At 36.5% G+C, this 14,552-nt stretch overlaps 1 protein-coding gene and 1 long non-coding RNA gene across 2 annotated transcripts; both read left to right on the forward strand.

The window, feature by feature from the left end:
- Positions 1–1,408: 1,408 nt before the first annotated feature.
- LOC147856707 (uncharacterized) lies at positions 1,409–2,147 on the forward strand. Its single transcript, XR_015530618.1, has 2 exons — positions 1,409–1,661; positions 1,814–2,147. It is a non-coding gene; the product is annotated as an uncharacterized LOC147856707 (long non-coding RNA).
- Positions 2,148–3,870: 1,723 nt separating this feature from the next.
- Positions 3,871–7,816, forward strand: LOC147856708 (uncharacterized). The gene is made up of 9 exons (XM_087328922.1): positions 3,871–4,044; positions 4,793–5,008; positions 5,254–5,436; positions 5,668–5,889; positions 5,982–6,098; positions 6,247–6,390; positions 6,474–6,575; positions 7,298–7,366; positions 7,498–7,816. The coding sequence occupies exons 1-9, from the start codon at positions 3,889–3,891 to the stop codon at positions 7,690–7,692; spliced, it is 1,404 nt and encodes a 467-aa protein (XP_087185048.1). The 5' UTR covers positions 3,871–3,888; the 3' UTR covers positions 7,693–7,816.
- The last annotated feature ends 6,736 nt before the right edge of the window (positions 7,817–14,552 follow it).

Raw genomic sequence — 14,552 nt, forward strand, 5'->3', positions numbered from 1 at the left:
TAGATTCCTCCAAACACAATCATGCCACACCATCCTCATATATATATATATATTGTTGAACATCGGGTTTGTCCAGATATTGTACCTTTAACTCCTCACACATAGCATTGATGGCAGATTCCGTAATGCAATGCATGAGTTGACACATCCATTGATAAAGGTGGTTTTTCTCGCCAACATTTACTTTGGGCAACACGCGGGACCCCATGATTTTTTTTGCGTGGAACTGATACAACAAATGGTGACAATGTGTTTGCAAGCCATGCCCATTTGCAACAATCCAACATTGACGGTCTCTTGCAACCACATTAAATATAGCATTATATGATGCCCCAAATTTATCAATGACTATTCCATTTGGTCCCACCTTGGACATCCTTGTGAATATGAATTTCAAGCAAGTTCCTAATGCAATTTGCTCATGATTTGACTGACCCCTCATAATGGTAACTGAAATTGAACTGTTTAAAATGCGGAGTTGATTGCCCAAAAGTTGTTTTACGAAAATCGCTCACACATTTCCAACATCCATTGATATTAAAGAATCAAGATATAAATGGTCGTCGAAATGGAGATCCATTTGAAAACATAATCTCTCTCTTGCACGTAACCGAGGATGTCGTCCACCTTGTTGCTTTGCTTGGCAAGTTGCACCCAAAGTGGATCAACGATCCAATGCTTGCTAGAGAGAACATTTTAACATTTCAACTATCCATTTCCAAACACTCAAAAACTTTCACAAAACCATTTTCAAGTAGACTTAAAAACAAACGTAGAAACCAAATAAAATACATACCTCCCAACTCAAAAGTTGGGGCGATGCAGATGCTAAGTGCAGGTGGTGATGGCTTCTTCCCTCGCCACAAACACCTCTTTAGGAGCTGCTGTTGGGTGCCAATATAGGCACCTCCACATGTAGAAGAAAGAAGAAAAGAAGAACTAATGCTTTTGTTAACAGCGCAGCGTGATCCAAAACAAATTTCATTTCTCAGTCTTTTTTAAACATCTCCAATAAAGTGACCCGCATACGGACGGGTTATATCGATTCCCTTAGCCGGTATCAAGAACATCTTCTTATCAGTAAGCTCTGCGTTTTTCTTCGATTTTGTTTACACATATTTCTGTGTCATTGGATTGGTTTTATTTCATAAGTTTTCTAGGTGTGTGTGTGCATGTAGAGGCATGTGTAGGTCACTATTCATGCTTAGTGCATGCATGGGGATCCTCCTGTCTGTCTATCAACTGAGATCTTTTTTAGTCGAATTCAGGGATCCAATGTTCGAGCATATGGAACTCTTAACTCAATTCGTTCATGTCGAGAAACAATGAAGAAAAAAAGTCTTGTTGCATCTTTTTTCAAATGCATGCATTGGGGATATATATATATAGCATATATCAAAGTTTTGGTCAACAATTCCCAAATGCGAGAAGAATTGACCAAAGATTTGGTCGAGTAGCATAGATAAATTAAGAAGTGGGATTGCTCGACTATATCTTGCAAGAGCTTGGACATAATAGACCAAACATCATTCGTTTATACCCACGGCCTGCAGTTAAGGTTTCATGGAATTTCAAAATATTAAATGGTCTAAAGAAACATTGGCCAAAAATCTGCAGATTGTCATGGGCAGAAACTCGAATGGATGCGTCATTTCTCCCGAGTGAAAGAATATTGTGTTCTTGACCAAGCCATTTACTTTGATTATGAACTATTTACCCACTAATTCTCTATACAGCTCCTATAACTAACCATATGCCTTTTGTTTTTCGTTTATTCATTGTGTTGGTGTGTTCTTTTTCTCACATTCGCTAGGCATGTGGATGGTGTTTATTGTGCTCGCTATGCGCGGCCGCGTTTATAGCATTCATAATGTCTTTTGATCCTATCCTATTGAGTTCATTACACAAACCCATTCCCGAAGCCATGCTTTCGGAAGCCGAGGAAATAAAAAATCAAGCGTTATTACGGCATAAATCCTCATTCTCCTACGAGTAGAACTAAATCTCGCCCATAGAATCAACTAGATGTAGCCATTATAGAGAGAACAAGGTTGCTTGTTTATTTATTTGACATCTAGAAGATACCCATAATTCCTTTTGTAAATTGTATTACAATTTATACAAATGGTGCAGATTACTTGATTGTTGATACGATGCGTCTCTTTGGGTGAACTGTTCGGGTTTGTAAAACTATTTTGAAACTAATTTTGATTGCCAACAATCCTTGAAGGGTGTCAAGGCAACGTAAAATTGATAATCACAATAATTAATACCAAATGCACGTGACTCTCGTTGCGTTTGAGGGCCGTGATTGATGGATCACCACTAGGCCATTCATCATGATTTTGGTCCAATTTATACATTCTCTCACAAAAGCATTCTCATATGAACGATCGAGAATGCCCCCAAAAGGCTAACGTTTCAACATTTATTTTTTTATCACAATGGGTCTTGCAACATTCGTTCTATTTTTGGGAAATGGCAAACGTTGCTTAGCGAGACGTTGACCCTACATCACAAACTCACAAGAACAAAAAACAGGTTGAACATAATTATTGGCCAACACTTGTCTTAATTCGTTACTCCATTAAGTATGGGTAAGATTTGGTTTATTGAACATTTGGCTAATATACTTGAGACTAGGAAGTGCTAACACATGAGATAGACCACATACTGGGTGCCAAGCAAAAAGTCGAAAGACTCTTGCACATAAGGAATACCAAGTTTTCGGAAACTTTTGTATAAAAACTTCAAGCATCAGAGTTCCAAGAACTTATGATATTTGATGGGGAGCCGTTTTGAATCTCGTGGATGGAGCTAGAGTATACAAACAAAAAAGCTTGATTAAAAAAACACAAGAGCCTTTGTGAATGGAGCTAGAGTAGAGTATACAAGCAAACAAAGCCTCATTAAAAAAACACAAGAGCCTTCTGGCTATTATTTCCTTCCCCGAATGAACCTAGGCGTTCCGCAATTTGCTCGGAAGAGGCTAAGAAGGAGCGTATAATGTTTTCAGACAAAGCTATTCAAGCATCGAGAGGTGTTTGTTTGTTTTTTCCCTTTTGCAAACCCGAAGGCACGAGTTTGGTTATACCCGAGTAGCCCAAAGGCTTTTAGTTTGGTCCGCCCGAATGGACCAAAGGCTTCAAATTGGTCACCTGAAGGGCAATGTAATTGTTATTTTCCCAGAAAAGCCTGTGTTCGGATGATGGATCGTGTGTCGAGCAAGGGGTCAGGGTGTGATTTGTGAGCCAGTTATTCATATTTGGGCAAGAGTGTGAAGAGCTTGGGTTGAAGGCAGTGAGTGCTATTTTTAGGAAGCATGGATTGAGACAGAGCCATTTTGGGAAATAATGAAAACGCAGGGGCTTATAGAAAAACCCCTCATCTCATCAAAGCCTCCTGCTTTTTTCCCTTCTTCGTAACAGTAGCCCTAATTTGAGCTCTACCTCCCTTCTCAAACCCTAATCCCTTCCAGAAAAACCCGCCTTCCCTTCATTACCAAACCCTAAATCCTGAAGCTTCTTCTTCTTCGACAAAATGCTTCAGGCGTCTGATACCACAAGCAGAGCTTTGGGTTACACCTTCGCTGCCCCACCTCCGCATGCTTCCAGCAGCAGGATTCCATGCTCCCCCCCGCTACCTCTTCTTCCTCCTCCTCCTCCCCAACAACGCATCCACATGCCTCGAAAGAGAAGTGCCTTCTCCCTAACCGCGCCTTCATCATCACTCTCCAAAGCACACATGATCACCTCCCCCAAGGTCAATATATATTTTTTGTAAATATTGTCATGTAAACAAACAAATATATATATATATTCAATGGAAATTCAATCCGGATGTTTTATATTCATTCCCGAACTTTTCTCGCAGACTGTTGATTCGATTATGGAGAGCTTCCTCAACAACACTGCAAAGGAAGAGTTAGAGCTCTCTGAATTGACGGCGATATCGCCTCTGGATGGGCGCTACGCTCGACAAGTGGAGAAGCTAAGGCCCTATCTGAGTGAGTACAGTTTGATACGTTACCGAGTGCTTGTTGAGGTTTGATATTCCTCACCTTTCTTCTTGCTTTTTCAATACATCATGACATTGTTGTACACACATATGTACATATATGTGAATGTGTATACATTTACATGTATATGTACATAATACACACACATACATATGCATATACATATGCATGCATATACATATCCATATACATATCCATATCCATATACATATACGTATACATACACGTACACGTATGCATACACGTACACGTATACGTATACATAATACACACACATATACGTATACATAATACACACACGTTGGACGTTGGACGTTGGACGTTGGACGTTGGACGTTGGACGTTGGACGTTGGACGTTGGACGTTGGACGTTGGACGTTGGACGTTGGACGTTGGACGTTGGACGTTGGACGTTGGACGTTGGACGTTGGACGTTGGACGTTGGACGTTGGACGTTGGACGTTGGACGTGATACACACATACATACACATACACATACAAAGATGTATGTGATATAAAATACATAGATAAACGTGTATAACAGAAATACACATACACATACAAAGATGTATGTGATATAAAATACATAGATAAACGTGTATAACAGAAATACACACATAATCTATTTATTTGCCTGCATTTGCAATTCTATCAAGGTCTGAGACATATGCATGGAAATAATACTCAAAATAAGCAACACTATTATTTGGTCATCTATCACATATTTTGTGTGTTGTGGGATCATTTAAAGTGTTGGCATAGCAAATCTTGCAGGTGCAATGGCTATTGAAACTCTCTGAAATTCCAGAAGTTCAAGAAGTACCTTTATTTAGTGAAGATGCTCGACTATTTTTGGAGAGTGTCTCTTCGAATTTCAGCCTGGCTGATGCTCGCGCTGTCAAGGGTGTTGAAAGAGTTACCAATCATGATGTCAAGGCCGTCGAGTATGTCTTAAAGGACATATGCCGCTCACATCCGGAACTTGAGAAGGTACATGGTAGTAGAGTCGAGGTAGACTCCAAGAAAAAGTACATTTCTCTTTGATGGAAGGAATTTTAAGATCAAAATATGCCTGACGTTTTCTTTACTCCTGAAATGCCCTTGTTCTATCATTGAGAATTATATGCACTATTTGAGCTAATACATGGTCGATTCTTCCTTTTTGCCTCTCTATCAAGGGTTGATCATAATATTTTTCCAAGTTTAATTAATGGGTCCTCTGCCTGTGGCACTAGGTGTTGGAGTTCATACATTTTGCATGTACATCGGAGGATATCAATAACCTAGCGCATGGATTGATGTTGCAACATTCTGTACACACAATAATTCTCCCAATAATGGCAGAACTTATCGAGTCGCTTCGTTCACTTTCTCATGAGTATAGTGACATAGCAATGCTCTCTCGAACACATGGTCAGGTAGAACAACCGATGCTCTTGAACTTGGCATTTGAAAACTAGTACTACCTGTGTGAAAATTGATTTTATTCTGACTTGTAAAGAATGCCGACTCTCACTCATACAGTCGGGGTGTGTGGAAGCTGTCGCTTCCCACAGATTATGAATAATATATAATAGTATAATTAAAAGTAATGTGATTTATGTAATGGTTTATACAAGTGTGTAATATTTTTTCAATGCATGTCACAGCCTGCATCGCCTACTACTCTTGGAAAAGAGATGGCAAACTTTTGTTACAGGCTCGAGCAACAATATCTGAAAATTTCTGCCACCAAGTTTCGAGGAAAGATTGCAGGAGCTGTTGGGAATTACAATGCTCATGTTGTTGCATATCCTAACGTTAAGTGGGAAGTTATTGCAGAAGCTTTTGTCTCTTCGCTAGGCTTGGATTTCAATCCTTCTGTCACTCAGGTCTAGAAGCTTTTTTTAAGCATTTAGTTCAAGTATCTTCTATGAAGATCCGGTCTCTTTTGCTTGACTTAATTCCATCTTGTATTTGCCAGATTGAACCACATGATTACATTGCAGAACTGTTCGATTCTATTTCACGATTCAACAATATTCTTCTTGCTTTTGATAGGGATATCTGGAGCTACATCTCTATAGGCTATTTTAAGCAGGTATATAATTATCCTTTAATATTATACCCTTCAGGGCATATGACTATATATTTGAAATTGCTTCTCTAATTTCATCCTATTACTGTAGTTAAAGGCCTCTATGGTACATTAAACCTGCGACTTAATTTTCTGTTTTTGGATTGTGTAGCGTGTCAAAGTTGGGGAAGTTGGTTCTTCAACTATGCCACACAAAGTAAATCCTATTGATTTTGAAAATAGTGAAGGAAATCTCGGACTTGCTAAGGCTATTTCATCACACTTGAGCTCAAAACTGCCCGTCTCAAGGTGGCAGGTAAATTCTAGCCAATGAGAATTAGAAACAAAGGGAAATACTTATGGACTAAAATATGCCATGTTTGCCTATCATATTGACAGCGAGACTTGTCAGACTCAACTGTCCTTCGAAATCTTGGATTAGCTCTTGCTTACTCTGTCATTGCATATGAAAGCACACTCAGGGGCATCGGCAAGCTTCAGGTACTCCATTTTCACAGAACAATGTCATTTTGATGCATTAGCAGAATGTGCATTGCTACCTTGTGTATATGCTTGTTAGTGATGTGTCACTTGCACTTGGTAGAAATTTGGAAACCCTAGAAAATTCTACTAAGATCAAGTTCTATGGTTGTTGTAGTTGTTGCATCATGCACGTGTGTGTATGATACATTGCATCGTAAGAAACTGTTAAGTGCTTAGGTATGTGCTACCATTGTTTCAACTAGTAAAGATGTGTTTTTTGTTGCCTGTTTTTATTTCTTATATGAAGAGTTCTATGATCCCCAGTGGATTTATATCATCTTGTTCATTGAATTTGAGCTTGTGTTCCTGAATCATGTCATGTTCTCTCCTTGCCCGCTGCTCTTCTTATTTTGAATTTAGATGCCATATATTCTAACTCGAAAAATGCTGTTGTGGCAAGATTTAAATTCCAATAAATGCTTAGTTATCGTATCTTTATGGAATAGTATTAAACCTGAAAATTACTGATGTGGAAAGGTCTGGTTGGTTTTGATACTCTGTTCTGTCATACAATATCCATCTGAACCAATGGTGGAAATTGAATTTGCACAACCAAAGCCTGTGATGAATTTGGATACAGTTGCACCATGTTGTATTTGCTAGAATAAATTAAGAATAGTCTTGCGTGCCTAAAAATTGGGAGAGATTTTTTATTTGTCTTCTATGTGCTACAATAACAGGTGGATCAAACACGAATAAAAGATGATCTATTTGGAACTTGGGAAGTTCTCGCAGAGCCTATACAAACGGTTTGTTTACTAATTATGATGATCATAATGCAGTATGAACATTTTCTACATTACGGATGCAAGTAGATATTGCAGTTATTAGCATTCAAATCTTCATTAACATGATAAAATGGGTGAGAAATTCTTTGCAGGTCATGCGGAAATTTGGTGTCCCAGAGCCATACGAAAAGCTAAAGGCTCTTACTCGAGGAAACACAATAGGAAAAGAGGATTTGCAACAATTCATCGGTAGTTTAGATATTCCTTCAGATGTTAAACATGAATTGCTACAGTTAACACCCGAAACGTATATTGGTTTAGCAGCTGAACTTGCGAAGAGTATCTAATTTGCCTCTTCCAAGGTCAAAGCAGTATTTGTTGTGAGCCGGAAGTTAAGAGGCAATAATGGCTTTAAACCCTTGTCCCAATTTAATTCTTCTTAATAAGGTGTGTTTGACTTACATTTCTTGATATCAACTGTATACCATTGCATTTCTTCACTCAATTTGTAAGCTCCGACCATTGTGGTCTAGTAAAGGTATATGTGCTTTTGCTATGTGTTCTTAAATAAAAGAGAGCATGTAGCTATATAAGCTTTGAAGATGAAATTATTATTTTGTACCAAAGGGTCTTCATAGAGAAAGCTGGAGAATCGAGGTGAGATTTCTTCCATTGGAGGCAATACTGAACATTCTTCTTGTGAATAGTTCATTGATTGAATAGATTTCCTAATCATTTTTTTATGTACACTGTCAAGATTATGTGTGTTGATTGAATAGTTATAACTTGAATATCATTCTCTAATGAGCGTTTTCATACCCTTAGAAAAAGGTAAGAGAAGCTTACAATATTAATTAGATGCTGCAGAGATTTATGGCATTTTCTTGTTGTACTCATTTGCAGGATATGTTTAATTATTTTGATGAGTAAATAAAAATAAGTAAAGGTACTTCAAAGTAGCACAAGAATCTATGGAGAAATGAGCAACAAGATGCAATACTTAGATGAAGGTGCACTCATTCATAAAAAATTGTGCGAAGCTTAGGACTAAGTCGTAATGCCACCAACCTCATGTGTATTGTTATATATAAAATTTGTGTAATATACACTAATGAAAATTCATGCAAATAAAATGATTTAGATGTGGTAAGCATGCAATGTTACCAGGGTCATATTGAAAGTGACATTAATATCCACACACCACACACACATGGCATACTTTGGATCTGCATTTGGTATGGTTGATGTTTTACCCATCAGATTATCTTAAATCTTGTTGCCCTAAGAATACAACATGCCCATAACATGTTTGATTGGAAGGATCATCCTTTGAAAGGTAATCTTCTACATTCACGCTTGGCACAGGTGCATTGTTGTACATGGCCTATTTGATTCTTCACCTTCCAACCACATCCAAACCTATTCATTCAATTTGATTCATCTTCACCCTCAAATCTATTTTTATTCACTTTGTTTCTTCACCTTTCAATGTTTTACTTGTTCAATTATACTAAATTCAAACCATGGTTAAGGATACAATGTGCCCATGACATAGTTTGGTTGGAAGGATCATCTTTTGAAATGTAATCTTGTGCATTCACCCATCCCACATGTGCATTGTGTCATACTTGGCTTATTTCAACCCTTGTATTATGTTCTTAAACTAATTTCTAAAGCCATATTTTAAGGAAAGTTGTCTAGAAAGTCATAAGGCCATATTGGTTGGACCCAATAATTAGAATTCACGATGATACCCATGACTTTTTATATGGTGAACCCCTCTTTGTTTAGATACCCATAAAGCCATCTTTGTAGGAGCCAAAATTTGGAGTTTGTTATTTCAAAAAGACTTTTCTTACATTTCATTGCCATTTTCAAATTGATTCTAATTTTGTTCAGTTGGTAGAAAATTTAAACTGGATAAACTCTATTAATTTCCATTGTATATATTATTTCTTGTTATGGTACTCGCAAAGGAGTTGTGGATACCGTGGTACGAAAATAAAAGGAATGGGCTAGCTTAAAAGTTTTGTATTTAAGAGTTCCAATGATGTAAGTTGTGAATATTGAATAATGTACCAGTTCCAGGAAGATAAGGTTTTAACATTGCCAAATGATGAGAGCGTTTGAGTCTGTAACTATGTACAAAAGCATTGCGTTGACATTATTCATGAGAATTAGATTGAGGTGCCAAAAGCACAATCACCATTGTATGTTGTAGGGCTTACCTTGGCGAGAACTTTTAAATCATTGTTGCCAATCATTACTTAATATGGGCCTTTTCATTGTGTGTATTGTTGATAAGCTCATACATTACCAAATAATTGAGCATTTTATTTATTTTGATTCTTAGTTGAACGTTGTTTGTTCTTTTACAAGGTCAAATTGTTTCCTTTGCCACTTAAGATATTTAATATTTCATTCATTGAATTTAGATTATTTGACTCTACAATGGCTTTGATCCAAGTAAGGTCATTTTTTAGAGTGTTCAAAAAAGTCAAACTTACACACGTATGAAGAAAATACTACATTTGTTAAAAGAATCAATGTCATTGAAATTAAATATATGGATGTTGCGAGTTATTTACATTGACATCAAGAAAACATCTATCTAATTTAAAAGCATTTATCGACGAAGTACTAAGTGCAAGAAGAACGAGCTTAATATTTTGATTCTCATGTTGCAAAAAAATATTTTCTAGGTTGAGTTGGTAGAATATAACATCATCCTTTCCTTGTCTGCCTAATTTTTTTGTTTTGTTTAGTTGGGGGAGATTTATTTGTAACTAACTTACAAGTGACCACCTTGTTTCATTGAGGTTATAATCAATGAAATGAAAGCTTAACAAATCATAATCAATTTATCTCTTTTAGCACAACCAACTAGCATGCGACATTCCATGAAGATTGAAACAAAGTAACTTCACGTATATTGTATTATATAGTGGATAATTTTGATTTTCGATCATTATAGGTGTATAGGCTACTCTCTATAGACATGTTCATATTAAAATGATTGTTTTAACGATGTGAATCCATATGTTGTGTGCGCGAGGGGCACATTTATACAAATGCATGCATAGGTTCCTATGAGTATGATTAAAGTGAATATGTTTGATGTGTTATCAATGTCTTTGACGATGTTTTAAGAAATATGCAATGAGCGATCCCCCCCCCCCCCCCCTCCCCACCCTAGTTATTGACTTGTATAGAAACCATGCATTGTAAAGATTTAGTACAAAATGTTCCTTCTTATGTACCATTCTATAATTATATATGTAGCATGTTTTAAATTGGCAAAAAACTTTATAACAAATCCGTTTTTGGTCAAGTGCATTTAGCTTCTAAATCGTTTGTGACATTGTTTAGGTGCTATGAACACAAAAAAACATTGCCATAATGGTCTTGTATAGGTGTGACGCATAAACCTTCTCATAAGCAATTCTTGTACTAAGAACTTGATAAAATAGCCTAGAATAGCTTCTTAACAAGATGTAGGATGCTTAATCCTCAAGGCCAAGGAGCCATATAAGTGACTTATCTTTTTGAACAAAATTTCCCTATAACAAGTTGCAACATAACTCTCTAACATTAGTTGTGAGTGAGACATAGAGTAAATGATGAAATGCATAGAGTACATCTTAGTGAAGGAATAAAGAGTGAATAAACATGTTATGTGTATGCTTAAAGATGGCACTAGGGAATGACTTTAGAAAATTGTATCCAAGACGACATGGAGAATCTAGAGGTAAATAAGGGAATATTTTACAAAACATGTATATCATATGTTCTTTGAGTATCTCGACGATGCCAAATTCCATGTTGTATAGGCAAGGTGTAAGTATGACAAGGATGAGGTCAAATCGGCTTTAAGTGGAACGGGACACGTGGTTATAATTTGGAAAATATCCCAATGAACTTGGACTTTCCCAAGTATGTGAAGGAGGTATTAAAAAACAAGGCACATGGGTTACTTGATTGTCTAACGTAAGCAAAAATCAAGGATATACATGGTGTTTGTTTGGACACACTTGTTAATTTCTTTTATATTATTGAGTCCAAGGTAGTTTGGGGCATGTATAAGTGAGAGACTAGAATATGGGCCCAAGTTTAAGAAAAACAAAAACGTAACTGTGATAGACTTTGAGAAGACTAAAGCGACTCCTACTTAGAAATGCATTAGATGACCCTTTTTAAATTTAAGATGTGTTGTATTATTGTCTAATAGATATCCTAGTCTTGAATGGATCATAAAATCAATGCAAGTGTGTGTTTTGTTATTGTGGTTCATGAAATTACCCTCCTGAGTATGATGATACCAAATGTTTTTTTACTAGCCTTACGATTATCATAGATGTATTGCTGATTGTCTAATGGAACTTGTGCAAAATATTAAATGAATTAATGTGTTTGTTATTGGCCTCCTGAGTACGATAATACCAAATGTTGGTCAACATACGTTACATACAACCAAGACTAAGAAATGTAAGCATACACACTTAAAAAATGTTAATGTGTATACTTTTATGTTAATGGGTGTATGAAAATGTATGTGCAAATACATGCACGCAAGAAATACTCTTTTTAAGTCTTGGACCATATTTGTTGAGTTTGATTCCCTATAACTACCGAATGGGATCGTACACGCCGACATTTACGGAACATTATTATTTGATTGCAATTCTTTTCGGTTGATCAAATTCCCAAATACATCCTTCTCAGCATCCGCTTATTAGTTGCATTCAGGAAAAGGCGTCGGTATTATCCTCTTTGTCATCATCATCCATATTATAGTATGCATTATTCGCACCCACGCCTCACATGCATTTGTTTTCATAACTAGTTTTATTTTGTAGTATTACCATAGGATTCGTTCTCACCATCTTTATTATATTTTTTGTTTGTTTGTTGTTTCTTTATATATTGTGCCTCATCCTTCACCATCAAGCCATGTGCGATCCTATGGTTTGTAAGCACTTTCTTGAGTTCATTAATGCACATCAACTAACACACAAAAAAAATAGAGATCCACCTGCCTTCCACATTCATTGGGCCCAACTCACTATGCACATTGGCCTCACAAACCCCCTTTCTTATTTTACACTTGCTTGTGTACCACTCTCTCTATCGGGCAACCATGGCTCTTTTCTCCTTTACTATACCTCTAGACAAACCTATGGTGTTCTAGGCCTCTATCATGCTTCCTCTACTTTTTCATATCATAAAGTCAAAACTCATCAATGTGGCCATCATGTTCCTTTTTGCTCACATCATCTTGTTTTCTATCACAGTTTGAAATTGCAATTTGCAACTACGACTGTCGTCAATGGCCTATTCTCCCTCTTTCTATTTTGACAAACACACACATAGAAACAAGTAGCACATCAAATGCCGTTAAATCAACCGTAAAGTAAGGGGAAAACTCATTTGACAAACCTTATGTTCGGATACATTTATCTAGAAGGTTCCTCATTGCATCTTATTTTATAGGTAAGAACGGATTCAGTTTGTACACTATTGACGTACCATGTGTTTGTGAGTAGAAAACATAGTTCTTTTCACTTTCTTTGGCAAATAATATGGGACAAATAAAGAGCGCCATGCTCATGATAAGTGACAATGTCGACCTTGGATATAGCATCTACCAAGTATGTAATGTAGCATTCTCAAATTTGAAACTTGAGCTTCTAAGTAGTGTGTGCATTTACAAAGTCGGTAAATACATCTATAGACTATATTTTTACAACTTTCCAAAGTAGAGACATACAACCACTAAAAGTGAAGTGACAGTTGAGGGGAACAACATGCAATTATTAATGTGCGAAATTCTAAACATGATTTAGATTGAATTCCACGTGTTAAATATTATTTCCCTCCTTTTTTACTATGTTTTGATGTACAACATTATGGTTCTAGGATAGCATATTACTATGTACACTGTTTTGTACGTAAACATGTTTTTCTTTCTTTCTTTAAAAGTTTGTTTTTCTCCTTTTATCGGAATTTTAGCACATCCCCACTTAGATTCCTATCCAATGTATTGCATCATTCTCAAAGTCGAGAAATACAATTGGATTTGAGAAAAACACATAGCTTTCTTATGCCTGTCACTTTTAAGGTTTTGTAACGCATACCTAGAATTACCCTTCTTGGGGGGGTAATTGTCTAGTTCAACCATGTGTTACTAATCCTACATGCCTTACATCCATTGGGTCTACATGCTCCCTTATTCTATGAGCCACACATGTTTCTTTCTCTTTTGATGTATTTGGACTAGTGGGGTCTGAAGCATCCCTCACCCCCTTGCCTTTTGTTTTCCTAAAGTCAAACATCATCGATGTACCCGATTCTTTCTTTTCAATGAGTTCCTGGTTGCCTGTCATGATTTGGAACTACCATTATGGTTGTCGTCAATGAGCTTTCTTGCTCACTAGAACCAAGCATTGATTCTCAAATATGAATTCTTTAGAGGCATGCAAAACATATACGTTTTACATTATTTTTAAACAAAAAGGAATAGCTTACACTACAATGCAATAAGTATCGATAAAAAACACTAGCAATGGAGATTAAGGGTGTTTAATTATTTCCTTATGAATCTCTAATCATAATGCAAGTTTAGTGGTTTGCATCTTTATGGTAGCTAGAAGCACTTGTTTTTTAGATGGGGGGTGGCAACTATGTATTTTAACAATCTACAATATAGCAAGCCCTTACTCAAAAAATGGAATAACATACCCATGTTTTTATTGTCTAATTAAGCTTTTCGTAAACTAGAAGGATTGTTTTTCTTTCCAAGGCTTCCTCTATTTGTTTTACTCTTGAAATTTAAGTGTTTCTAGATGGTTGATACTTTATCCCTTGAGTGGTTTATCAAATTTTGTCACCCGACGCAGAAACCTATTTAAAGCTTAAAAACTTGTTCTTCATACTTCAAGAAAAGAGTTTTGAATAGATCTAACCAACAAGTCACGAAATATTCGGAGCTACTTAAAGATTTTTAGCTCAATAATGAGCAATTCTATTACCAAGGACCATCCATATTCCCAAATTATGAGCCCTCTCCTTCTCGACATTGGGAAGGTTTTGATTATGGTTAACAACAAGTTAATTCTAGGCTAAATGTTGCAATGAAGGGGGTATGGAAAGAGAAGGGTTTCAAAAGGAAGGATGATCAATGGGTTTAAGGTGTACCGTCGAAAATGCT

This window comes from Azolla caroliniana, unplaced genomic scaffold (assembly GCF_043228905.1).
Source record: "Azolla caroliniana isolate FFs.n. ecotype wild unplaced genomic scaffold, voAzoCaro1.0.p SCAF_12, whole genome shotgun sequence".
Classification (NCBI taxonomy): domain Eukaryota; kingdom Viridiplantae; phylum Streptophyta; class Polypodiopsida; order Salviniales; family Salviniaceae; genus Azolla; species Azolla caroliniana.

What these genes read in the sequence shown, in the direction of transcription:
- LOC147856708 (XM_087328922.1), top strand. Translation starts at nt 3,889, where the DNA reads ATGGAGAGCTTCCTCAACAACACTGCAAAGGAAGAGTTAGAGCTCTCT. An exon ending in CTATAGGCTATTTTAAGCAG is followed by an intron (nt 6,099 to 6,246) that starts GTATATAATTAT and finishes TGGATTGTGTAG; the next exon opens with CGTGTCAAAGTTGGGGAAGT. An exon ending in GGGGCATCGGCAAGCTTCAG is followed by an intron (nt 6,576 to 7,297) that starts GTACTCCATTTT and finishes CTACAATAACAG; the next exon opens with GTGGATCAAACACGAATAAA.